At 39.0% G+C, this 27,249-nt stretch overlaps 3 protein-coding genes across 4 annotated transcripts; all 3 read right to left on the reverse strand.

The window, feature by feature from the left end:
• Positions 1–318: 318 nt before the first annotated feature.
• LOC131136717 (troponin T, cardiac muscle isoforms-like) lies at positions 319–7,203 on the reverse strand. The gene is made up of 11 exons (XM_058083903.1): positions 7,104–7,203; positions 5,681–5,710; positions 5,479–5,498; positions 5,111–5,174; positions 3,652–3,768; positions 3,500–3,577; positions 3,317–3,427; positions 3,143–3,252; positions 2,967–3,057; positions 806–846; positions 319–460 (listed from the first exon to the last, which is right to left on the reverse strand). Exons 1-11 carry the CDS (start codon positions 7,173–7,175, stop codon positions 427–429), a joined length of 768 nt encoding a protein of 255 aa, XP_057939886.1. The 5' UTR covers positions 7,176–7,203; the 3' UTR covers positions 319–426.
• Positions 7,204–8,685: 1,482 nt separating this feature from the next.
• Positions 8,686–18,769, reverse strand: LOC131136707 (ladinin-1-like). 2 transcript variants are annotated; one of them, XM_058083881.1, is made up of 15 exons: positions 18,701–18,769; positions 18,191–18,396; positions 17,696–17,884; positions 16,910–17,099; positions 15,723–15,755; positions 15,295–15,368; positions 15,053–15,188; positions 14,862–14,951; positions 14,736–14,779; positions 14,616–14,658; positions 13,373–13,413; positions 13,219–13,285; positions 13,010–13,138; positions 12,839–12,931; positions 8,686–8,930 (listed from the first exon to the last, which is right to left on the reverse strand). In XM_058083881.1, the coding sequence occupies exons 2-15, from the start codon at positions 18,226–18,228 to the stop codon at positions 8,835–8,837; spliced, it is 1,263 nt and encodes a 420-aa protein (XP_057939864.1). In that variant the 5' UTR covers positions 18,229–18,396; positions 18,701–18,769; the 3' UTR covers positions 8,686–8,834. The 2 variants fall into 2 exon arrangements, with proteins under 2 accessions (XP_057939864.1, XP_057939865.1); XM_058083882.1 differs by lacking the exons at positions 15,723–15,755; positions 18,701–18,769 and having other exon boundaries at positions 18,191–18,623.
• Positions 18,770–22,526: 3,757 nt separating this feature from the next.
• LOC131136726 (troponin I, slow skeletal muscle-like) lies at positions 22,527–25,629 on the reverse strand. Its single transcript, XM_058083916.1, has 5 exons — positions 25,592–25,629; positions 25,350–25,481; positions 25,028–25,117; positions 22,874–23,050; positions 22,527–22,793 (listed from the first exon to the last, which is right to left on the reverse strand). The coding sequence occupies exons 1-5, from the start codon at positions 25,598–25,600 to the stop codon at positions 22,689–22,691; spliced, it is 513 nt and encodes a 170-aa protein (XP_057939899.1). The 5' UTR covers positions 25,601–25,629; the 3' UTR covers positions 22,527–22,688.
• Between the last annotated feature and the right edge of the window lie 1,620 nt (positions 25,630–27,249).

The raw sequence follows: 27,249 nt of genomic DNA on the forward strand, positions 1-27,249 counted from the left end.
AAAAAAAAATTCCCACCATGGTAGATATTAGTTTTAACTCTTTATACAGTTTTTACATCTCTTTTCTGCAGGTATGGACAGGAAGTAGTTATTTAAACCCAAATTCAGAGATCACACCTGAACGATTCGTTCCTTTCCCCAGTCGTAAATTGAGGAGGTGCTAGAAAGAGGAGTAACATGACATGTCATGTCAGAGCTTGTCTCTCATTAAGAAGATGTTTCCTCCTTTTTTCGCTGGAAGCCTGAATGTACTTCTGTGTCATTTTCCTCTGCTTTGTTGTTCAAAGTGTATCGGGAATCAAACAAGCACAGTCTTGACTGGTCTGAAAGGGTTTTTATTTATATTCAATAATGCAGCAAAGATCCATGACGCACATACAGTATGGAAACTATATAGTTTCGGTGCAGGACGGCTAAATTGTTCATCTATTTCCTCAGACCCCTTTTGGTCCTCTTGGATCTGTTTTGAAAAGAACAAACGGCGTTAAGGAGCAGCCATTGTTGCGATCGTCATCGCGCCTCCCGGTCCAAAAATAACAAGTCAGTTAAGCACACTGTGTGAAACATTCTGCGCTTGGAGGTGTGTCTCTTTGACAGATGCGCCACGCCCGGCCTTGCGGGCAGTTCGCCCGGGCGGAGAGTAACAGCAGTGTGATGCATTCGTGTGCAACTTTACAGTCGTATTGCAGATTAGCGATGCGTTTTATTGACTTGCCCGTGCAGGACTTTTTGTAAGACTTATTTTCCAACTAACGTCTAACTAAGAAGACACTTAATCACACAAAAAAAAAAAGTATTTCCTTACGTTTTCTGATGGTCACTTACACGGTTCCTCAGTACATTAATCTGTAATACAGAAAACATAAATGAGCTTTAGAAATTAATTAGCTGCATTTTTCTAACCTTACTTTTCTAACCTTAACATGTACTTAAACGATGCCCAAGGTTCAGATAATAAGTTTTCCACATTTTGGAAGTAATCCCTAAAAGAAGTTGGGATGGCGCAAAACGCTCGGTTTCATAGTTTTTTTTCTAACACTGGCTCTCAGTGACATCACAGAGTGCCGGGCTTCCTTATATGGGCATGTGCTGTAGGTCTGATACATGCTGTCTGCTTCTCTGTTTACGGTGTTAGCATTTTCTTTAGGTTTTAGGGAAAGCTACATTTGTTTACAATTCCTAACGAGGCAAACATCAGGCGGAGGTGGTTGGCGTTCCTGATTCCTTACCAGGAAAATAAAAATATTGTAATCCGTCAGCGGTATTTCACACTGGATGCTGTAGCTGCTCTATAGGAGTCTACGACTCAAAACAAAAGGCTAAAAAATTAGCATAATAGATCCCCTTTAACATTATATTATATAATAATATTCATTACGTGCTAACAGTTTGTATTTTTCACAGCATATGAATGCACCATGTTGTGCGTCCTGATTGGTTGGACTCCACTGTCAATCAATCTCCTCTGTGCACCACTGTCGCGTCTCATGTTGTGCGATCGCTAGCAAACAGCTAGCTCGCAGTGAACTCTAAACTCTGCATGCAACTCTGCAAAACGTCGATGAAATGCATGATGGGAAGCCATTTTTTATAATTCATTTTGGTACTTGTCTTGTATATTTCTTAGCTAACTTTTGAGTGTTAAGTTGCAGCATGATGATTTTAGCTTTCTCTATAAGATGACAACGTGAGTCAAACTGTGGAACGATTTCCGGGTGGCTTGACGAGCTCGTTGTATATTTCTTAGCTACCTTTTCGGTGTTAAGTTGCAGTGTGATGATTTTAGCTTTCTCTATAAGATGACAACGCGAGTCAAACTGTTGAACGATTTCCGGGTGTGTTGACGAGCTCGTTGTATATTTCTTAGCTACCTTTTGAGTGTTAAGTTGCAGCGTGATGAGTTTAGCTTTCTCCGTAAGATGACGACGTGAGTCAAACTGTTGGAACGATTTCCGGGTTGGGTTGACGAGCTCGTTGTATATTTCTTAGCGACCTTTTGAGTGTTAAGTTGCAGTGTGATGATTTTAGCTTTCTCTGTAAGATGACAACGTGAGTCAAACTGTTGAACGATTTCTGAGTGGCTTGACGAGCTCGTTGTATATTTCTTAGCGACCTTTTGAGTGTTAAGTTGCAGCGTGATGAGTTTAGCTTTCTCCGTAAGATGACAACATGAGTCAAACTGTTGGAACGATTTCCAGGTGTGTTGACGAGCTCGTTGTATATTTCTTAGCTACCTTTTTGCGTGTTAAGTTGCAGTGTGATGATTTTAGCTTTCTCTATAAGATGACAACGTGAGTCAAACTGTTGGAACGATTTCCGGGTGGCTTGACAAGCTCGTTGTATATTTCCTAGCGACCTTTTGCATGTTAAGTTGCAGTGTGATGAGTTTAGCTTTCTCCGTAAGATGACAACGTGAGTCAAATTGTTGGACGATTTCCGGGTGGCTTGACGAGCTTGTTGTATATTACTTAGCTACCTTTTTGAGCAAATATTACATACGTACATTTGTTATTAAATTGCGACCATAGATAACTGCAACAATATACTTCAGAGATCACGAAAAATGGGATGAAAAATGGCCGAAATTGTTAATGCCCGCTTGAGAAAAGTGCATGAAGTGTATGCTAACGGGTTTTGCGGACTTTAAACTTTTATAATAATTATAAATAAATTATGCTGGCTAGTTTGCGGAACCTAAACCCTTGATAAACGAGGGAACACTGAATAAAAAATCCTTATATTCGAGAAAGTGATGCATGGGAAATACAAAGACCATTCTCGGGAAAATTGTGGCTCAAATGAACAAAAAAATCGGTAGAATTTTCACTTATGTTGAAAACAAAAAATTTTAAATAAAACAAAAAAGTAGATAAAATAATAAACGTAATTTTTCGGCAATGTTGCAAAAGCAGAATTATTGTACTGAAGTCATGTTTATATGCAAATTAAATAAGTCAAAAACACACCTCGTATTTTTGGCTGCTGATCTGGTGCTGCAATTCAAACTTCTCTGCCTCCAACTGGTGGATCCACTCCCACAACTCCTTCGCTTTCGTTCTGGGAGCCACAAATAAAGAACTTTTTTTTTTTTAGACGATTTTCTGAAAACCTGCAAATACTACAATAATATTTATCCGCATACTTGAGTTGCTCCTGGTTGGAGTTTTCAATATCGAGAGATTTACGTCTTTCACTCAGGATCTTCTTCTTCTTCTCTCTTTCGGTCTGCTTCTTGCCGCTACGCTTCTCCGTCTGTGGGAAGAAGGAAAATACTCGTTCCTGACTGGTCTTTGAACTGGACCACGGATCTCCTCACCAGTTTCTGCATGTAACCCCCAAAGTGCAAACTAGTCAGTGTTTTCTTCTTCTTGGCGTCGTCCTCCGCTCGTTTCTTGGCTTCTTCCTCCTCTTTACGAGCTCGCTCGTCCTGCACAAGCATGGACAAGAGACGTCGGGAGTTAGTTAGTTGGAGGAACCGTAGAAGATATCAGAGCTGTACCTCCAGACGCTTTTGCCGCTCCTTCTCGCGTTCGCTGCGGATTCTGTGCTGCTCCGCTCGCTCAGAGCGGCGGCTCTCCTGTACGCAAATTTACATAAAATCAAAAATCAAGCATCCTAAATAAAAAATATGTTTTTTTTAAGGACGCTTACTATTCGGTCTTTGAGCTGAATGAGCTCGTCTTCTTCCTTCTTTCGGCTTTCAAAATGAACCTCGATTAACATTTGAAGCTCCATCAGGTCCTTCTCCATTCGTTTGCGATGTATGTCCTACACAAGGGACGACGCTCGTTATAGCAATGGACGTTAAACACTGATAACAGTTAACCCAGGGGTGTGCAAACTACGGCGCGGGGGCCACATCCGGCCCGCCAAGTGTTTGAATACGGCCCAATCTTTCCAAAGTATTTCATTTAAACTCAACATACAAACTGGCATCATGGCCTGAGCCAACCTTTTGATGGTTGTATCAATTTCGTTGTTTGACATGGTCTGTTGTTTACAAAGTGCTCCTGAAAAAAGGGACACAAGCACATAATAATAATAATAAAAATTAAAATAATTATTATTATAACTTATGATTATTATATTTATTCTATTAATGCAAATTATTATATTAATTATATATAATAATATTGTTATATTTGCATATTTTACATAATAATAATATAATAATTATTATTTAAATTTTATTGTAATTATTATAATATTTTATTATTTTTTAAATATTTAAATATAAATATAAAATAATAAATAATAATAGCAGATTGCATGGCAATTTTACAGATACAATAATACCAGGTGGACTGTTACGTGTAAAATATATAGTCTGCCCCCCCCCCCCCCCACCCCCCCACCCCTGTGGACATTACTAGCCAATCACCGACTTTACACGGATGATTACAAAATAATGAAATAATAAGTCACTGACACACATACACGGTACACATTTAGCAGGATAATAACAAATACAGTAAACCTCGGATATATCGGATTCAATTGTTCCCACTGGTTTTGTCCGATATAAGCGAAATCCGTTATATGCGTATACCGGAAAATGTCCGTTTTACGCATATATATGGGATTTATATCCGGTATATGCGTAAATGGGATTTTATCCGTTATAAAAAGGCACTTCCTTGACTATGTTTCCAATGTACCTGGACGCGCAGGCAACGCTGCAAACGCTGCAAATGACGTCGTATAGCGGCCTGTCACGATTCGGCGAATCGGAGCGCCACGATGCGGCAAAACCGATATATGCGAGGGAAATTTAATGGAAATGCATTGGAACGGGACTGGAGATTTTGTCCGAAATAGGCGAAATTCCGTTATAAAAAATCCGATATATGCAATGAATTTTTATTGGAAAAATGCATTACAGAAAAATCGGTTCTTTTTTATCTGTCCGTTGTGAGCGAATTTCCGATATATCCGAGGTTTACTGTAATAGCAACTTCTGATTATTCCATGTCAATTTCAGACTTGGAGTAAAGTACAGATGGAAGCCCCACACATTCCTGGGAAAACAACGCCCACTTCCGGTTTGTACCGAGTACAGATAGCGGTGTACTCATTCCTACCCTCCAGCGGTGCCTGTCCCATAACTCACATCAAAATCCACTTTCTCTCCATCTGGAATCTTCGGTGGGATGAGGTTGGGCATGATAAATGGCCTGCAGGGGTCGGATAAACATTCCCGATGTTGAAAGAGAACGAGACTTGAACTTTGGTCATGTGGTGTTTGGGTAATTCATATATTAAAGGGGACCTATTATGCTTACCCTCACGTCCGAGCTTCTTAGCTCCTTTGACAAAGTGTGTCCGACAATGAACACAATGACGAAATACACCTGGAATAGGTGCATATTCTGGAAGATCTACAATTTTCTGTGTGGGTTATTGTGTGTAGCTTGCTCTATAGGAGTCCACGACTCGGAAAATGAGCATAATAGGTTCCCTTTTAAGGATCGTGCTTACTTGAATTTTGGTTTTGTTTCCTCTTCGTTGAGAAGCGCATTGAAACAAGAGAAGACATTAATTTATTCAAGACCGTGCAGACTCGGAAATTAGTCAAAAATTAGCATGCTACGACAACGGACTACGTTATATAAGCAATGGTAAAATGTATTTCGTAGAAAGAGCGCACACATGAGGTCATTGACGGCGTTGTCAGGGTTACCTTCTCCGTCGTCTGCTTCTGCGTCGCCATCTGAAACCATAGGAGAATGTTAGCAATCAAGCTAGCATTGCCGAATGACAGGAAATGGCGAGACAAGTAACAAATTCGCTTGTTGGGGTTTTGATGAGTGGTTTTAAACGAGACCTATTATGCTCATTTTCCGGCCCTTTGTATTGCATTGTGGACTCCTATAGAGCAGCTACACACAATAACCAGCTCACAAAGCTTTTTAGTTCTTCCAGAATCTGCACCTATTCAGCTATATTCTCTAGCTACTTGTGCCTGATGGTGGTATTGTTAGGAATTGTAAACAAATGTAGCGTTACGTTTCGAGGTATTGCAACCAAGTACACAGCAGCGCAGTGCTTTGGGGAGGGCAAAGTGTTTATATACAAGTCCCTCTGTGATGTCACAAAGGAACAGTTTTACCACGCCTTTTCAAACCAGAGCGTTTTGAGCCATCCTCAAAAAAAAACAAAAACATTTGCCACAATGCGCCTTTCCTTTATGAAAAAGTAGTAATAGTAATAGGGCAATAGTCATAAAATATTTAATGAAAAAAAAATGCAAACTATCTAATTTAACATTAAAGTACATATAAATTAATATTACAGTGAATGTTATTTTATTGCTGTAACTATTAATAAGAAATGACATTTTCTGAATGCTTAAGTGAGCTGCGATTTGTCCAACTTTTTTGACGGTCATTGAACGCACCATCAAACGTTCTCCATGCACAGAGGTATGTATGGATGTATTTGGATATATTTGGATGTATTTTCCCCCCTTTTTCCTTCAACTTATACTTGCCCCCAAATGTTGATACTATGTGGGAATCCGTAAAGGTAAGATTTGATGACTTTGAGTGCTAATGTGCATCATTGTGGTAGTTCGATGCTAAACGGCTAATGCTAGCACAACACGGTCGTCACACTGATAGCCCGTCAATAGCAGCCGTAATTCCAATTTTAGATGGCAGGATTAGGAATTATGGGCAAAATTCCTCCCCAAAAAAGTGCATTCCCCTTTAAATCCCCCCCACAGACATCCCACCCACGCAATCCACTATTTCAGAAGTACTGGAAGAGGCTATCATTATCTGTAATTACAACATAAGTATGGAATCTGTGACCGCTGGATGACACCCGGCCTCCTTAGATCACAATATAGAATAACTGGACTTTCAACATTCATATTTTATCATTGTGGAGATTCCAAATGGAACAAGTTATATAACTTGAAGCCTGAAACAATCGGGTACTAGCGTGCTACAAGCTAGCTCATGTTAATCCTGAATGATGATCTAGTGCTAGCTAGCTAGCTAGCTAAATCTAGCTAGCTAGCTTTAGCCTCGGGCTGACTTCCCGTCATGTTACGGTAAAAACACACATATCTCGGCAAGTAGCTGCATTCCGTCACATACCAAAGTGAAGTGTGACTCAAGATAAACTTCCCAAGTAGTGTCTGACCCACGAAAACAAGACACATTCGTCATCGTTTTGTGTTCTGTCGGTCTTTGACTTGCATACCTTCTTCCTTGTCATTTTCACCGGCTTCTTCTTCCTCCACCTCCTCCTCTTCTTCCTCTTCTGCTGTGACTTTATCTTCTAAACAGAATTTTGCACAAGACAAAGTCACAGTGAGGAATTAAAACTGAAATTTTTCAGTGTTTAGTGTATATATAGTGTTTACAGTATATGTATCTGTATCTATGTGTGCGCGTATATATTTATATCCGCCCATATCAGTGAAAAAGCAGGCATTATCGGGATCGGAAGCATAAAATGTGTATGTTTATAGAATATATACAGTATAAATATCAGACTGTACCTTCCTCTTCCTCCTCCTGCACCTCCTCTACCTCCTCTGCAGAAATAAGAACAATTTATATAAGTGACAAAAGCTACCATCTGCAAATTTGGACGCATCAATAAGTGTTATTTACTGCTACATTAGTGTACTCTTCAAAGTTGGTACAGTGAGACCCCCCCCCCCAAAAAAATCAAATTTTAAACATTATGTGGCTCAAAAATTCAACATTCAACATTCAATTAATCTTCATTGGTTGCTATGAAGTTCATTTCAAGTCCTCTGGCGCCACCAAGCGGTTAAAAGACTGTATGTATGGGTCCACTTTCATAAAGAGTGCTACATGCTGTTTAATGAGAAGGATTTGATCATATGTGGCACCCGGAAGTGGTTAATGAAATAGCAAATGGGAAAGTAAGATCACATATACTGGAAATGTGCAATAACAGAATGACAGCTCTGAAATTCATGATAGTTAAAAAGCGTCAGAAGGAAAACAAACAAAATACAATGCAGAGAAAGCAATGGGTGCTTGTTGTCATGTATTGCTTCACATAGCAACAAGGAAAATGAAGTGATGACTTACCTTCTGCCTCCCTGTGAAAGCCAAAATACATCACTTATGATGTGCATCACATAGCCTAGCATGCTATTTTACAGTGTATCGGTAAACTAAATATTCTTACTCTTCATACTCCACCTCCTCGTTGTCCGACATGACCTTTAACACGAATACACTCCATCAGTTCTTACAGAAAAACACATTTTCCCACATTACCCACTCCAACTTCTGCAAGTTTACTCTTCATGCAAACCCTACCTGTGGATCAGTCTTGGAACCAAACAAGAGAATCAAGAGAAGTCCGAATGGCAGGCTTGAAAGGCTGCACGCCGTTTTGTTGTGTTATTAATAACTTTTAAGATAGCTGCCACTTCTATTATCAGCATTCCTAAATAACGCAGTCCTTCTACGGCAATACAAGCAGACCTGTAATCAACATGCTGAGATAACAGATAAAGCAAGGTGAGGTTTTGTAATAAATGTTTTATTCCACAAGCAGCAAACGAATAAAGTAGACAATCAAGAACAAAATAACTCTTATTTTAAAGTGCTTACCAGTGAACTTTCTATTACGGCAAGCATATTACATTTAAAGTAATATTTTCATGAAGTAATTGAAACGTTACATGTTTAAGTTTTAGTTCCAAATCTTTCAGTAGTTGGTTACACTGGCAGAGAAGATGGAAAAAATGTTTCTGACAAATAAAGCAGAGAAAGCGATGCTAATTAGCCGTATTTCCACAACTGACAAACCAAACAAATACAAATGAGGAATTCTTTCACTTAGATTTTTCCAGGTGGTTTGGACTTTGCGGGACTGTCGTGACTTCTGTTCTCAAATAAACTTCGCTTGCTGGTGATGTCCACATGTTTCAAGTCCTGAAGACAGAACATTAAAAGATTAGTATTGTTATTCCCACATGCAAATCATAAATCGAAAAGTCAAAGGTATTTTAATTTAGAATAATTTAGCAAAATTAAAATAAAAATGGCTGTCAAATAAAAATGTCAACATCGCAATATCAATATATGTCAACAATTCAACTTCAGGATGTGGCCCGAATCAGACATTAACCCCCACCCACATGGATATTTTTTCTTGTTCTGAAATTCCCAGCATGCTTTGCTGTAGTTAAAGGGGACCATCACAATGCCACAAAGGTCACAAATATTGAGCACTGACTGCAGGAATGTCCAGGAAGTTCACATTTAGGAGCGGCCTTTTATTGTGGCCAACCTCAGGCACACCACCATCTTTATGTGCCTCAACTGTGACGTTGATGGTTTATCTCGACAAAGGAGAAATCCTCACTAACACAAATTTGTGAACGATATTTGACATCTGACCCGCATGGACATTGTTGTTCTTGTTTTGAATTTCCCAGCATGCTTTGCTGTAGTTAAAGGGGTCCATCATAATGCCACAGAGGTCACAAATGTTGAGTACTGACAGCAGGAATGTCCAGGAAGTGCACATTTAGGAGCGGCCTTTTATTGTGGCCAACCTCAGGCACACTATCTCGACAAAGGAGAAATCCTCACTAACACAAATTTGTGAAAGATATTTGACATCTGACCCACATGGACATTGTTGTTCTTGTTCGGAATTTCCCAGCATGCTTTGCTGTAGTTAAAGGGGTCCATCGCAATGCCACTGAGGTCACAAATGTTGAGTACTGACTGCAGGAATGTCCAGGAAGTTCACATTTTGGAGCGGCCTTTTATTGTGGCCAACCTCAGGCACACCACCATCTTTATATGCCTCACCTGTGACGTTGATGGTTTATCTCGACAAAGGAGAAATCCTCACTATTTGACATCTGACCCACATGGACATTGTTGTTCTTGTTCGGAATTTCCCAGCATGCTTTGCTGTAGTTAAAGGGGACCATCACAATACCACAGAGGTCACAAATATTGAGTACTGACTGCAGGAATGTCCAGGAAGTTCACATTTTGGAGTAGCCTTTTATTGTGGCCAACCTCAGGCACACCACCATCTTTATATGCCTCACCTGTGACGTTGGTGGGTTATCTCGACAAAGGAGAAATCCTCACTAACACAAATTTGTGAAAGATATTTGACATCTGACATACATGGACATTGTTGTTCTTGTTTTGAATTTCCCAGCATGCTTTGCTGTAGTTAAAGGGGACCATCAAAATGCCACAGAGATCACAAATGTTGAGTACTGACTGCAGGAATGTCCAGGAAGTGCACATTTTGGAGCGGCCTTTTATTGTGGCCAACCTCAGGCACACTATCTCGACAAAGGAGAAATCCTCACTAACACAAATTTGTGAAAGATATTTGACATCTCACATACATGGACATTGTTGTTCTTGTTTGGAATTTCCCAGCATGCTTTGCTGTCGTTAAAGGAGACCATCACAATGCCACAAAGGTCACAAATATTGAGTACTGACTGCAGGAATGTCCAGGAAGTGCACATTTTGGAGCGGCCTTTTATTGTGGCCAACCTCAGGCACACCACCATCTTTATATACCTCACCTGTGACGTTGATGGTTTATCTCGACAAAGGAGAAATCCTCACTAACACAAATTTGTGAACGATATTTGACATCTGACCCACATGGACATTGTTGTTCTTGTTCTGAATTTCCCAGCATGCTTTGCTGTAGTTAAAGGGGACCATCACAATGCCACAGAGATCACAAATGTTGAGTACCGACTGCAGGAATGTCCAGGAAGTGCACATTTAGGAGCGGCCTTTTATTGTGGCCAACCTCAGACACACTATCTCGACAAAGGAGAAATCCTCACTAACACAAATTTGTCAACGATATTTGACATCTGACCCACATGGACATTGTTGTGCTTGTTCGGAATTTCCCAGCATGCTTTGCTGTAGTTAAAGGGGACCATCGCAATTCCACAGAGATCACAAATGTTGAGTACTAACTGCAGGAATGTCCAGGAAGTTCACATTTTGGAGCGGCCTTTTATTGTGGCCAACCTCAGGCACACCACCATCTTTATATGCCTCAACTGTGACGTTGATGGTTTATCTCGACAAAGGAGAAATCCTCACTATTTGACATCTGACCCACATGGACATTGTTGTTCTTGTTCTGAATTTCCCAGCATGCTTTGCTGTAGTTAAAGGGGACCATCACAATGCCACAGAGATCACAAATGTTGAGTACCGACTGCAGGAATGTCCAGGAAGTGCACATTTTTGAGCGGCCTTTTATTGTGGCCAACCTCAGGCACACTGTCTCGACAAAGGAGAAATCCTCACTAACACAAATTTGTGAAAGATATTTGACATCTGACATACATGGACATTGTTGTTCTTGTTTTGAATTTCCCAGCATGCTTTGCTGTAGTTAAAGGGGACCACCACAATGCCACAGAGATCACAAATGTTGAGTACTGACTGCAGGAATGTCCAGGAAATGCACATTTTTTGAGCGGCCTTTTATTGTGGCCAACCTCAGGCACACCACCATCTTTATATACCTCACCTGTGACGTTGATGGTTTATCTCGACAAAGGAGAAATCCTCACTATTTGACATCTGACCCACATGGACATTGTTGTTCTTGTTCGGAATTTCCCAGCATGCTTTGCTGTACCACAGAGATCACAAATGTTGAGTACTAACTGCAGGAATGTCCAGGAAGTGCACATTTTGGAGCGGCCTTTTATTGTGGCCAACCTCAGGCACAGTATCTCGACAAAGGAGAAATCCTCACTAACACAAATTTGTGAACGATATTTGACATCTGACGCACATGGACATTGTTGTTCTTGTTCTGAATTTCCCAGCATGCTTTGCTGTAGTTAAAGGGGACCATCACAATTCCACAGAGGTCACAAATATTGAGTACTGACTGCATGAATGTCCAGGAAGTGCACATTTAGGAGCGGCCTTTTATTGTGGCCAACCTCAGGCACACCACCATCTTTATATGCCTCACCTGTGACGTTGATGGTTTATCTCGACAAAGGAGAAATCCTCACTATTTGACATCTGACCCACATGGACATTGTTGTTCTTGTTCGGAATTTCCCAGCATGCTTTGCTGTAGTTAAAGGGGACCACCGCAATGCCACAGAGATCACAAATGTTGAGTACTGACTGCAGGAAGTGCACATTTTTAGCGGCCTTTTATTGTGGCCAACCTCAGGCACACTATCTCGACAAAGGAGAAATCCTCACTAACACAAATTTGTCAACGATATTTGACATCTGACGCACATGGACATTTTTGTTCTTGTTCGGAATTTCCCAGCATGCTTTGCTGTAGTTAAAGGAGACCATCACAATGCCACAAAGGTCACAAATGTTGAGTACTAACTGCAGGAATGTCCAAGAAGTTCACATTTTGGAGTAGCCTTTTATTGTGGCCATGGACATTGTTGTTCTTGTTCGGAATTTCCCAGCATGCTTTGCTGTAGTTAAAGGGGACCATCACAATGCCACAAAGGTCACAAATATTGAGTACTAACTGCAGGAATGTCCAAGAAGTTCACATTTTGGAGTAGCCTTTTATTGTGGCCATGGACATTGTTGTTCTTGTTCGGAATTTCCCAGCATGCTTTGCTGTAGTTAAAGGAGACCACCACAATGCCACAAAGGTCACAAATATTGAGTACCGACTGCAGGAATGTCCAGGAAGTGCACATTTTTTGAGCGGCCTTTTATTGTGGCCAAGCTATTATTACGATATTTGACATCTGATCTTTGTGATCTGTATTTTGTTTCAGTTTCGGTATCCCGGATATTAACGAGTAAAATGCTAAAATGGCTGATCTTACCGTGGAGGAACTGGAGGAACATCCACTTTGGTTGGTCTTGTCAAGCCAGCGGTTGATCCTGTCTGAGACTCCTGATGAAGACCCTCGAAATTCCTGTTCCAGTCCGAGGATTAAGGTACATGAATACACAGTCGCTTTGTTTGTCAATAACGAAATGAACTTTGACCTTACATGTTGAGAAGAGCTTGTTTGCTTTACTGTTTGCTGCTCATTCTCAAAGAGGCCTCTCTTCCTGGACACCTCGTCCAGCAGGTACAAGGTCCGTTGGCTCACATCTGGAGATCGAGGTGTTTCTGATTTCTGTGCATGTGTCAGGAATGGAAAAAATATTTCTACATTATATATTTCAGATGATATTCTTCTACGCCGCAAGATCAGACCTGTGCAGCCTCGGCTAGTCTTTCCATCTTCTCCTGGATGGACCTGGATGAGATTCTTTGCACAGAACTGCGCACGTTGGACGGAACATATTCAGGTGAGTGGACTGTAGCGCTACAAGATGTTAATGGTGTAATAATAATAATATAAACTTACTTCCTCTGGAAAGATGATTTTTGCTCGTTGGCGGCTTGATCCTGATCCGAATCAAAAGAGTAAACACTATTAGTAAACACGGTTAACCGCCGAGGCTCCTATAGTCGCCGGATGCGTGGTCCACAAAAGCAAATAACATGTTGTGCTAACATACTTAGCACAGGTCAAAACCAATTATCAGCTGTGGCTAAAGACAACTCCACAAGATGCTAGTAGTCATCTGGTTTAGTGTTGGCTGAACAATTTGGTTCTGCATATACAGCAGAGGCCCCAGACTCAATTAACCCGGGGGCCGCTGGGAGCCATCAAGCATTGGGCGTGATGTCTGCTCCCAGCATGCTCTGCTGTCATTTTTGTGTTGTCATAGCAATAATAATGTTGACTCTAGTTTGTGACAAGCTCACTCTGACTTCAGTGTTGACTTTTGTTGGCCCTCGGAATGCCTGAAAACTTTCTCAGGATCCGTGGGCTGCACTTATAGTAATCTCTGATGTTAAGTGATGGAGGGGGGGGGGGGCACAAAATATTTCCTCGGGGTAATGAAAATGATCTTCTGGGCTGCGAGTTTCAGACACTTGCTGTACGGTTCTCAAGTTAACCAAATAATGGTAGAAACTATGGATCTGTATCTGTTCACCCATCTAAATTATCTGTATTTGTACTTTGAGTGGGCGGGGCATAATCCGGAAAGGGGTGCGGTTTAACCAGAAATGTGCGGAACTTATATCTGTACATGATTTTAGACATGGATTGATCAGAAGTTGCTATATTTATTATTATGCTGCTATACGTGTACTGTGTATGTGTGTAAGTAATCTGTAAGACTTATTATTTAATTATGTTTGATTGATCTGCGTGAAGTTGGTGATAACTTTCATTGATAAAAACGAGTATCAGAACTGTAGTACTGAATTTTCTTTCGGATAATATATAGTATACGTGTACTGTGTATGTGTAAGTGATCCGTAAGACGTATTATTTAATTATGTTTTAATGATCTGTGTAAGTTGGTGATAACTTTCATTGATAAAAACGAGTATCAGAAGTGTAGTACTGAATTTTCTTTCGGATAATATATAGTATACGTGTACTGTGTATGTGTAAGTGATCCGTAATACGTATTATTTAATTATGTTTTAATGATCTGTGTCATCTTGGTGATAACTTTCATTGATAAAAACGAGTATCAGAAGTATAGTACTGAATTTTCCAAAACGACTCTACAACATGCATTGACTTTTACCGTGGTGGTCTCAAACTTTTTCGATGCCATCCTGACACTTGAACTGAAACAGAATACAAACCGTGTAAATCCATGTTTCACATCCAGATAATTAGGGAGGCGAATTCCGGTCATACCGACCTCCTCTGCAGTGGAAAATTCTCCTCTTCTTTCTTCTTCATCATCTGTAGAGAACAAGCATTGAGTCCCAATATCGCATTTTGGTAATACTTTAGGATCTTAAGGTAATGAAAACGATGTCTTTACCCTGAATGATAGGGTCCTGGAGCTCTTCCTGATGAACACAGGTTTGGGAGTTTGTTCGGGGTTATTGTTGGTTGAAGAACTGTTTACATTCTGAGATCAAGTAAAATCAGAATATGTCAAAGTATGTATTTACTCACCAGTCTGATTACATTAGACACCAGATAGTAGTACTACTTGTGTGCATGAAATACCTCCTCGAAAACCTCTGCATGTCCATTGGAAATGGGACTCCGGCAGGGTGAGTGTTCTCCGTGGGGTCTGGGGTTTGTCAGGGACTGGGTGCGATTCGGAGAATGGGGGCTGTTGTCGATTGAGATTGAGACAGAACTGCAACATCAAAAACGAAAAAAAAAAAAAAGCAGTAAACATAATGAAGTAATACCAACCCAAGTACTTCTAAGTCTCAGGCAATGCAAAGGGAATTCTTGTTAACCTGATAAACTTCCGAGGCGGTGTGGAATGATGTCTGGAAACCGACTCTTTCTCCGGCGGTTCTCCGTTTTCTTGCTAAGAGACACGAACACAAGACCGTGACCTAACACCGTAGGGGCGTGGCTACAGTTGCAGATACGTTGAAATAAAAGTGGAATCTGAGGGTAATAAAAGTTTCTGATATGGTTTTATCAGTTTTATAGGAGATGGTCACTTACATAGACAGATCTTACATAAGATGCAATATAATAAGTGTATCATACAATATGTGTAAAACTGCACAAAATGGTTGGGATTTATTAGCATTTAGGGAAGGCACTTTTTGTTTTCTACCAACTTGAGAGCCCTGACCTCAACCTAGAACAGAGCCAAATCAATCTTGTAGAAAGCCTTTGAATGCGTACAGCAGGGGTCTCAAATTCAATTTACCTGGGGGCCACTGGGGCTAGAGTCTGGGCAAGGCTGGGCCGCATCAGGTTTTCCAAAAAAAAACAAAAACGCATTTATTAAAAACAGAAAAATATACAAACTTTTTCAGTACTTTGGTTCCGATTTTCTACAATAAAAGCTCTGATAAAACATTCCACTGTTCTCAAATATTAATTTTTATTTTTCTGCACAAAATAAGACGAAAAATAAATAAACAAATCAAGAATAAATCAGTAATAAATAAATATAATAATAATAATAAAACTGCAAATAATAAAAAATTAAGAAACCACATATAGTTGGTGGGTAGACAAATGATTTTTTTCAGATTAAAATGAACAAAGCATTATTAGAGCCCTGTAGACATGACAAAACACGACTATAGCCACATTTAAATTTTTTTATTTACAACATATTGCGCAACTGCAGTGTCTTGAGACACATGCTAACTCGCAAACTAGAGAGCTAGCGACCTAAACGGTAGCCTTCAAGTTATTTCCTTTCAACTTAAATAGCCAAAAACTTACCACTTCCACACGGATAGGGAGGATAACTATTAACAGTTATTTAACCTTTAACATGAACATGAATCAAACGTAATATTTTTTTCTGGGTACATGATACCATACAGCATCCATATCAAACATTAAACTTTCATATCAAGGCGGGGGCCTCAAAGTAGTGTCCTGCGGGCCACATTTGGCCCGCGGGCCGCGTGTTTGACACCCCTGGCGTACAGTATATGATGTCCAAATTTCCCAATACTTTTGCTTCTAAGGTATTATTATTGTTTTTTGTGACATTTCTTAATGTATGTGACATTAAAACGTTCCCATCAATGCAAAAAAAAAAAAAAAAGCAGCTCTCATGCCAGACTTGTTGTGTAGATGATTGACATGACTGCGGGGGGTAACGGTAGACTGTGGTTAACGCACTGCAGGGTGGCCTTGCTGGAACTACGCTTGCATTGTGTTTAACACAAAAAAATACATAATTGAATCCATAGGGGTACAAAACGAATTTTTCTTCTATCTTGCGTTATTTGTTGTGATTAAAAAGTTTATTATGACATTTCTGCAAAGCTGCTGCAATGGGAATTTCTCTTGGGGATTAAAAACTTTGCCTTTTAAAAGGCATTAGACCTTATTTCCACCCAAATGTCATCTTAAAGGGATAAAGAGTCTTACCTCTATGTCGGTGTTTTCAGCACGATTGGATCTGACATCTTTAGGAATGTAAAGCGTCGCCTTCTCTGACTCGTCCGCATCATCCTCCCGTACCCCCTTCTGACGCCTCAACGTCTCCACATGCCTCATCCTGCGCTTTTCATCCCGGATACGCAGCATCTCCATAAAGTCCATTTGCATATTCTCAATACTGGAAAATAACAATTATTGACATTTATAATGGATTACAGTCAAAAAGGCTCAGATTAGGTTCCTCCCGGGTTCCTCCCGCTCACAACAATCTTCGACAACAAAAATACAGTAAACCTCGGATATATCGGACTCGGATGTATCGGAAATTTGCTCACAACGGACAGATAAAAAAGAACCGATTTTTCTGTAATACATTTCCAATAAAAATTCATTGCATATATCGGATTTTTTATAACGGATTTCGCCTATTTCGGACAAAATCTCCAATGCATTTCCATTAAATTTCCCTCGCATGTATCGGATGGCCGCATCGTGGCGCTCCGATTCGCCGAATCGTGACAGGCCGCTATACGACGTCATTTGCAGCGTTTGCAGCGTTGCCTGCGCGTCCAGGTACATTGGAAACATAGTCAAGGAAGTGCCTTTTTATAACGGATAAAATCCCATTTACGCATATACCGCATATAAATCCGATATATGCGTAAAACGGACATTTTCCGCTATACGCATATAACGGATTTCGCTTATATCGGACAAAACCAGTGGGAACAATTGAATCCGATATATCCGAGGTTTACTGTATTTCAATCACACCTGCCGGCGCTCTGAGATGTTTCAGGTGCGGAGTCCACAACATTGCTGCTGGTGGTGGTGGCATAGTCGATCGGCGCCGCCGCAGTGGCGTTCAACTCCAGGTCACAGGTACTGCTTGAGCTCTTCACCCTCCTCCTCCTCTCCCTCTCTGCCTCCTCCTCATCCTCCATTGTCCATTGGCGCGCCAAGCTGAGGACAAATGGAAAAAAGGCAAAATGAAACGATAGCGGCTACTAGAAGCGTCGTTGTTGACATAGGATATTTGACCAAACTAATCTTATGGATCAAAGTGTAAGTATCTAATGTTAGTGTGGAAAGCATACGCCTGCAGGTTCTTAGTGCGACAGCGGTGTAACATTCCTGCCATATGCTCTTATTACAGAACAAAACACCTATTAATCATCTCATAAAAGCAGTTTTAGGTTGAAGTAGTCCTGTATAAAAGAGCTTCTAAATTACCTGAGTCAAATGAAAAGAATCCCAGTAAAGTCTTACCTGGACAATGCCGACCAGTTTGTCCGATTGTTGGACATGTTGGATGAAAAACGTATCCCTCACAAAAATACTCGACACACTCGATACACAAAAGACGACTGCCGGCAACCCGAAAAGGGCAGTTGTCAGATGGCAGCACAAAACAGTCCACCTTTACCCCGTTCACCGAGGAGTCACATGAAGAGCCACAAAGGTGAGCTACTCACCTGAAAAAGAGAGCGATAGATAGAGAGAGAGAGAGAGAGGAAGTGAGAGACTATGAGCATATTCGTTCAGCCCTTTCGCTTTCAAACGGATGTTAAACAATAACTGAATGATAAAAGACGGCAGTAGTTCTACTTCACAGCTAGTATGGAGTTTCTAATATTTAGCATGATTATACGTCCCGTTAGGGCGTGGTCAGCTGACAATAAAGGGACAACGGGTAGGAATTAAACCCTCGCAAGCTTTACAAAAGTCAGCAAGAGAAAACTATATTATTGAATCAAAAACAAACCAATGTTAACATACGGTATGTATTAATTCTACTTGAGAAATCCTTAAGAATCTTAAGAATCCTGTCTCCGTGACAAACCAAACTATGTACATATGTACAAGTCCTTTATTTAACCAGCGTGTCATACTAGTATCAAGGTTCTAACGATGCGTGTCACATCATATCAGCAATTAAAGCTTTGTGACACCATCGGATAAGTAAAGCCATTGAATTTCCATAGACAAATTCTTAGGATTTTAGTGACTAATTACACATCCGATATAGTACCGTTTCGGAAATTCTTGTAATTGCTCGTAGTTAGACACAAGTCTATCATGTGTGACGGCAGTAGTTCTACTTCACAGCTAGTATGGAGTTCTAATATTTAGCATGATTATACATCCCGTCAGGGCGTGGTCAGCTGATTTAGGCTGACAATAAAGGGACAACGGGTAGGAATTAAACCCTCGCAAGCTTTACAAAAGTCAGTAAGAGAAAACTATTATTATTGAATCAAAAACAAACCAATGTTAACATACGGTATGTATTAATTCTACTTAAGAAATCCTTAAGAATCTTAAGAATCCTGTCTCCGTGACAAACCAAACTATGTACATATGTACAAGTCCTTTATTTAACCAGCGTGTCATACTAGTATCAAGGTTCTAACGATGCGTGTCACATCATATCAGCAATTAAAGCTTTGTGACACCATCGGCTAAGTAAAGCCATTGAATTTCCATAGACAAATTCTTAGGATTTTAGTGACTAATTACACATCCGATATAGTACCGTTTCGGAAATTCTTGTAATTGCTCGTAGTTAGACACAAGTCTATCATGTGTGACGGCAGTAGTTCTACTTCACAGCTAGTATGGAGTTCTAATATTTAGCATGATTATACATCCCGTCAGGGCGTGGTCAGCTGATTTAGGCTGACAATAAAGGGACAACGGGTAGGAATTAAACCCTCGCAAGCTTTACAAAAGTCAGCAAGAGAAAACTATATTATTGAATCAAAAACAAACCAACGTTAACATACGGTATGTATTAATTCTACTTAAGAAATCCTTAAGAATCTTAAGAATCCTGTCTCCGTGACAAACCAAACTATGTATATATGTACAAGTCCTTTATTTAACCAGCGTGTCATACTAGTATCAAGGTTCTAACGATGCGTGTCACATCATATCAGCAATTAAAGCTTTGTGACACCATCGGATAAGTAAAGCCATTGAATTTCCATAGACAAATTCTTAGGATTTTAGTGACTAATTACACATCCGATGTAGTACCGTTTTGGAAATTCTTGTAATTGCTCGTAGTTAGACACAAGTCTATCATGTGTGACGGCAGTAGTTCTACTTCACAGCTAGTATGGAGTTCTAATATTTAGCATGATTATACGTCCCGTTAGGGCGTGGTCAGCTGATTTAGGCTGACAATAAAGGGACAACGGGTAGGAATTAAACCCTCGCAAGCTTTACAAAAGTCAGTAAGAGAAAACTATATTATTGAATCAAAAACAAACCAATGTTAACATACGGTATGTATTAATTCTACTTAAGAAATCCTTAAGAATCTTGAGAATCCTGTCTCCGTGACAAACCAAACTATGTATATATGTACAAGTCCTTTATTTAACCAGCGTGTCATACTAGTATCAAGGTTCTAACGATGCGTGTCACATCATATCAGCAATTAAAGCTTTGTGACACCATCGGATAAGTAAAGCCATTGAATTTCCATAGACAAATTCTTAGGATTTTAGTGACTAATTACACATCCGATGTAGTACCGTTTCGGAAATTCTTGTAATTGCTCGTAGTCAGACACAAGTCTATCATGTGTGACGGCAGTAGTTCTACTTCACATCTAGTATGGAGTTCTAATATTTAGCATGATTATACGCCCCGTTAGGGCGTGGTCAGCTGATTTAGGCTGACAATAAAGGGACAACGGGTAGGAATTAAACCCTCGCAAGCTTTACAAAAGTCAGCAAGAGAAAACTATATTATTGAATCAAAAACAAACCAACGTTAACATACGGTATGTATTAATTCTACTTGAGAAATCCTTAAGAATCTTAAGAATCCTGTCTCCGTGACAAACCAAACTATGTATATATGTACAAGTCCTTTATTTAACCAGCGTGTCATACTAGTATCAAGGTTCTAACGATGCGTGTCACATCATATCAGCAATTAAAGCTTTGTGACACCATCGGCTAAGTAAAGCCATTGAATTTCCATAGACAAATTCTTAGGATTTTAGTGACTAATTACACATCCGATGTAGTACCGTTTTGGAAATTCTTGTAATTGCTCGTAGTCAGACACAAGTCTATCATGTGTGTCCAGTCGGGTGTGTGTCGTCCTGTTGTTTGCTTTTCTGTGCGAGGCCACGCCTCTCACTGTAACCCTGTCAGTTCGGACTCTGCCCCAGGCTTAGTCTACTTACCTCATACACACAGCCTCACCTCTCCCTGTTTATATGATCCGCTGCTTTGCAGGACAGCTATTATAACAAGAAGTATTCAGAATTATTTATTTTGACAAAAAATCGTGACAATCGGTATCAAAAACCGGTACAAAGTATTGGCCACGGTAGGGGTTTCCAACCATGGTCGCAACAGCCTCAGCATACAAGTGTTGCCCCGACTACAATATTTTACCAAATAAATCTTATCTTCAGATACATAGTCACCAATACATCTTACTAATAACTACTACTTAGTGACGGATGCTGGTTGACTGGGTTAATCACTAAATAAAGCCAATAGGTAGTTCTACCTGAGTCAGGGCGTAGGCACATCACTACCCTAAAAAAAAAAGTTTGCAAATCCCATATTTTTGTACGAACCTTAAACAAATTGTACAATGTTTTATATGTCTAGTGTCTTAAGTGTTTTCGGAAATGTGATCACTGGAGAGGAGTTTCTCGGGGCAATTTGCTTTGTTTTGTGTTGTGCTAGAATGTTGCTAAAGGGTTAACCGCCATCCAGAGTGGAGGTAGTGTTACAGGCCAGACCACTGGACAGCGGAGGAAAGTAAACACAGACTTATAGACAACTTAATCAAGCGGTGACATCATTAAAATAATATCGGAGCAAAGTTATTTTTACATTACTGGAACTTCTTTCCTCCTTACGCTTCTTCCGTCAAAAACAGCAGCATAGAAACGACAATGACACAATGTCCGCTCTGATTGGGATGGCTGTGTCTTCCAGCACATGACTTACTTTCCAGTACTCGGGTAAATGCTGACAGCAAATTAAGCATCTTGTTGAGTTTTTTGTCATGACATTGAGAGCCAGTAGCAGTGTTGTGTCCGCCAGATAAATACTGAACAGTTTTTCATGTTAGCTGCTACAATAACAATATCGCTGTAGCTTGATTAATATACGACCAATTATTCACATGGGTCACTATTGGTGTTTTTTGTTTTTTTTTCCGTTTTTTTGTCTGGGTTTTTGCACCAAAATAGGTAGGTCTCATAGATAGATAGATAGATAGATAGATAGATGTGAAATTGCCAACGAAATGTCGTTGCGTGGCTCCCGTATAATAATAAAAAATAATAAATAACATGTGGAGAATAAATAGATTACATCAAATATGAACTATGTACAGCGTAACTGGAAATTTGTACAAATAATTTAAATAATTTCGAATAAATAATAATAATTATTGACATGTATTGTTAGCAAGCTCATATTAACGTGCTTTCTTTTGGTAGAATGCACAGAAAAAAGTTCCATATAAGATGATGCGAATGATTGGGAAAATAAAAAAAAAGTGCAGTTTTTCTTCAAATTAACACACAAAACATCTCAAAGAAACCTGGTTGACTTTATTAGAATTTAGATTTATTTACTGATCACAACTCCGAGTGTGGAGAAGTACACAGTAAACAGTTAAAGCCCGTCAATGTAGCCATGAGTGATAAGGACATTTGCTGAGGATGATAGGAAAGGATGGTGGGAAAGCGGATTCACGTGCAAGAGGAACTCGTATTCTGCGTTTACTGAGCCGAACCCTTGGCGGCATCAAACATCTTCTTTCTTCCCTCCATTCCTGACATGGCTTCCACGTTTTTCCTCCAGTCACTGTCCTCGACTGGTCTCTTCTGCAGGTAGAGTAAAAAAGATTGTATAGTAAGGACACACTTTTGACTTCATGCATTTTTGTTTTGAACTCTGCACACACCTTCTCAGTGTCCTCCTTTTTGACAGACTTGAGGTTAGCTCGGAGGTCCATAGAGACTTTGTGCTTTGAGCCCAGCAGCGAACGGAGGATAGCATCAGCAGACACACGAACGCGACGCAGTGGAGGCCTCTTGAATTTCCCCCTGAGGTCCAACACCTTTATGTTCAGGTCTTTAATCTGGGGAACGGGAAAGGGAATTTAAAAGGGTAACGTATCCTTGATGTACAGGGTGACCCAAAAAGATGCGTACCCATGAAAATTTCAAATTACAACCACACATTATTCAGTTTATGGAAGACCGTTCACCAGAGTTTCAGCTATTTCTGTCAATTTTTAGTCAATTTATAGCTTTCCCAAGATGTGTTTCAAATGTCCACCAATGGCCAATGGCTCTTATTTTTGCTGTGATGGCAGTTTTCAGTTCCTCAATTGTTTGTTTGTTTCTCGGGGCAATTTGCTTTGTTTTGTATTGTGCTAGAATGTTGCTAGGGTTAACCGCCAGCGGAGGAAAGTAAACACAGACTTATAGACAACTTAATCAGGCGGTGACATCATGAAAATAATATCGGAGCAAAGTTATTTTTACATTACTGGAACTTCTTTCCTCCTTACGCTTCCTGCGTCAACAACAGCAGCAGCATAGAAACGACAATGACACAATGTCCGCTCTGATTGGGATGGCTGTGTCTTCCAGCACATGACTTACTGTCCAGTACTCGGGTAAATCCTGACAGCAATGATGCTGCTGTGATGGCAGTTTTCAGTTCCTCAATTGTTTGTGGATTTCCCTGGTATACATTGTCTTTGAGGAAACCCCACAGATAAAAATCTGGGGGGTTAAGATCTGGCGAGTGCGGGGCCCATTCCACATCGCATCTTCTGCTTATAAGTCTCTCTTCGAACCTCTGCCCTCAACCAAGCAAAAAAAAAAAAAAAGAGCCATCCCGAAAGAGGAGTGTGTAAAAGTGATTGACAACTTTGTCAGACGAGTACACGTTTGCTTGCAACGAAATTTGGTGGACATTTGGAACACATCTTGGGAAAACCATAAATTGACTAAAAATTGACAGAAATAGCTGAAACTCTGGTGAACGGTCTTCCATAAACTGAATAATGTGTGGTTGTAATTTGAAATTTTCATGGGTACGCATCTTTTTGGGTCACCCTGTAAACCAGGGGTCGGGAACCTTTTTGGCTAAGAGAGCCATGAAGACCAGATATTTTAAAATGTGTATCTGTGAGAGCCATATACATTTTTTTAAACATTGAATGCAATAAAATGTGTGCATTTTTATGTAAGACCAACAGTTTTAGATATCATGGGCTCTAATTACGTAGACCAGGCACACTACCCCACGCCAATGGGGTGTGGCCAGCATACTTTCGTGAGCAGCGCAGTGTCTAATAATAAATCTAATACTTGCTGCCATTAATGCAACTTCTGCTGCTGCCGTATGTGCCGTACACATATTTCATTCTTTTGGCCATCTTTGCCAGAAGGCTTGGTTCTGCAGCTTTAGCTAGGTGACTATTTGACTAAATACATGTTGACATCTCAATGACCGAGGTAGACTACCGCATTACCCAGTAATAATCGAGTTTTGGTGTTTGACCTGGAAAATATCATCAGGAAAGCTGGATATGGTCGGCCTTATTGCAGTAGAAAATAGATGGACGCATTAAAATGCATAAGAAAGTTGTTGATTATTTTTAGATAGATAAACTCCCTTTATTGTCATTGCACAAAAAACGTGAAATTGCCAACGAAATGTCGTTGCCTGGCTCCCATATAACAACAGACACCAAAGAAGATAAGTAATAATAAATAATAATAATAATGTGGAGAATAAATAGATAGAATAGACACCAAATATGAACAACATAATGTAAAGTGCAGCGTGAACAGTAAATTGCCCAAATAATTTAAATAATATAAATAAATAATAATAGTGTAAGTAAAGGTAGAGGGGCTTATTTGGCAACAGTCATTTCTGTGATGTTTACTTTAAAATGTTAGCAAAAATACATTTTTATTGTGGTAAGAAACGCTTGAGAGCCAGATACAGTCATCAAAAGAGCCCTACCTGGCTCCCGAGCCATAGGTTCCCTACCTCTGCTGTAAAGCAATACTAAGGAAATGGTTTTTCGGTTTACCTCACGTGTGTTGAGCATCACTTTGGCCTCAATATCGTATCGCTCCTCATCCACGACATCGATTTTAGAATGAAGCTCTCTGCACAGATCCTACATAATAATAATAATAATAATTAAAAACAGTGAAATACTGTACATTATACGCATAATGGATCTCAAAGGAGGTGTCAGTACTGAACAAAGTAACAGTACAGACAGAAAATGGATGCCTTCGGCTTACTAACAATAGAATGCCATTGAATAATGAGACTTCTTTCACAGTTTTTTTTTTGTGGTTTTCGGTTACAGGTAAGCGATTGGAAGGAACACTAGCATACTCTACCTGTAACTGTGCCAGACTCATGTAGCCGGTGTTGAGGGGAGGAGCTCTCTCGGCCAGGTACCTCTGTTTTTCATCCTCTTTGTCCAGGATCTCTTGCTCGAGTTCCTCCTTTGCCTTTGCCACCATCAGACTCTGCAACGTCATAATGCATATCATCTGCTGCCCTCTTGCAGACAAAAGTATAAACTACAGGATTTTTTTTTTTTTTTTTTGCGTAATATCTGACCATGAATGTTACCGACCTTGAGCATGAGCTTCCTCGAAGCTGATATCTTTGGTTTTCTCTAAATGAAGAATGAATAATTACATCAATATCAGTATTATTCATTATTTCATTAGTAGTGTTTGTGTCAGTCACGTCTTACCTCTGCCCTTTAATAGATGGGGGTCAAGGAGGAAAAAAATAGCACAGATTAGCTACTCTTAAAACTACTTTTAGTTGTACCAGGCATTAAAATGTACAAGAAATTTCCATGACTATATAATGATAACAATATTCCCATTACAATGAATAGGATTTATTTTTTTTATTTTTATTTATTTGTTTTATAGTCTCTTTTTTGAGGAGCACTTTAAAAAATAATAAAATATTATAATAATTAAAATAAATTAAAATAATAATTATTATATTATTATTATGTAAAATATGCAAATATAACAATATTATTATATATAATTAATATAATTAGCATTAATATAATAAATATAATAATCATAATAGTTATAATAATAATATAATAATTATTATTTTAATTTTTATTGTGTCTTGTGTCTCTTTTTTCAGGAGCACTTTAAAAAATAATAAAATATTATAATAATTAAAATAAAATTAAAATAATAATTATTATATTATTATTATGTAAAATATGCAAATATAACAATATTATTATATATAATTAATATAATAATTAGCATTAATATAATAAATATAATAATCATAATAGTTATAATAATAATATAATAATTATTATTTTAATTTTTATTGTGTCTTGTGTCTCTTTTTTCAGGAGCACTTTAAAAAATAATAAAATATTATAATAATTAAAATAAATTAAAATAATAATTATTATATTATTATTATGTAAAATATGCAAATATAACAATATTATTATATATAATTAATATAATAATTAGCCTTAATATAATAAATATAATAATCATAATAGTTATAATAATAATATAATAATTATTATTTTAATTTTTATTGTGTCTTGTGTCTCTTTTTTCAGGAGCACTTTAAAAAATAATAAAATATTATAATAATTAAAATAAAATTAAAATAATAATTATTATATTATTATTATGTAAAATATGCAAATATAACAATATTATTATATATAATTAATATAATAATTAGCATTAATATAATAAATATAATAATCATAATGGTTATAATAATAATATAATAATTATTATTTTAATTTTTATTGTGTCTTGTGTCTCTTTTTTCAGGAGCACTTTGTAAACAACAGACAAATGTCAAACAACGAAATTGATACAACCATCAAAAGGTTGGCTCAGGCCATGATGCCAGGTTGTATGTTGAGTTTAAATTCAATACTTTGGAAAGATTGGGCGGGCCGTATTCAAACACTTGGCGGGCCGGATGTGGCCCCCGGGCCGTAGTTTGCCCACCCCTGGTCTATAATAAGATCAAATTTCTCATCACTTACATATGCTCAGGCATCCTGGTGATGGGATCTTTCTGTGGTGGACAAACAGGGAGAGATTTGATGCTCAGTAAACAGTTGTCAGTGTTTGTTCATCAGCGCTTGGTGCACCAGATCACGTTTCCGTGCATCCCTCAAAAGGCAGCAGGGAAATTGCGCCGATTATGCCAGCTTCCCGTTGGTTAACATTCTTTTTGAACATTCCTCTTTGCACTTGAGCGCCATTGTTT

This window comes from Doryrhamphus excisus, chromosome 10, assembly GCF_030265055.1.
Source record: "Doryrhamphus excisus isolate RoL2022-K1 chromosome 10, RoL_Dexc_1.0, whole genome shotgun sequence".
In the NCBI taxonomy this organism is placed as follows: Eukaryota; Metazoa; Chordata; class Actinopteri; order Syngnathiformes; family Syngnathidae; genus Doryrhamphus; species Doryrhamphus excisus.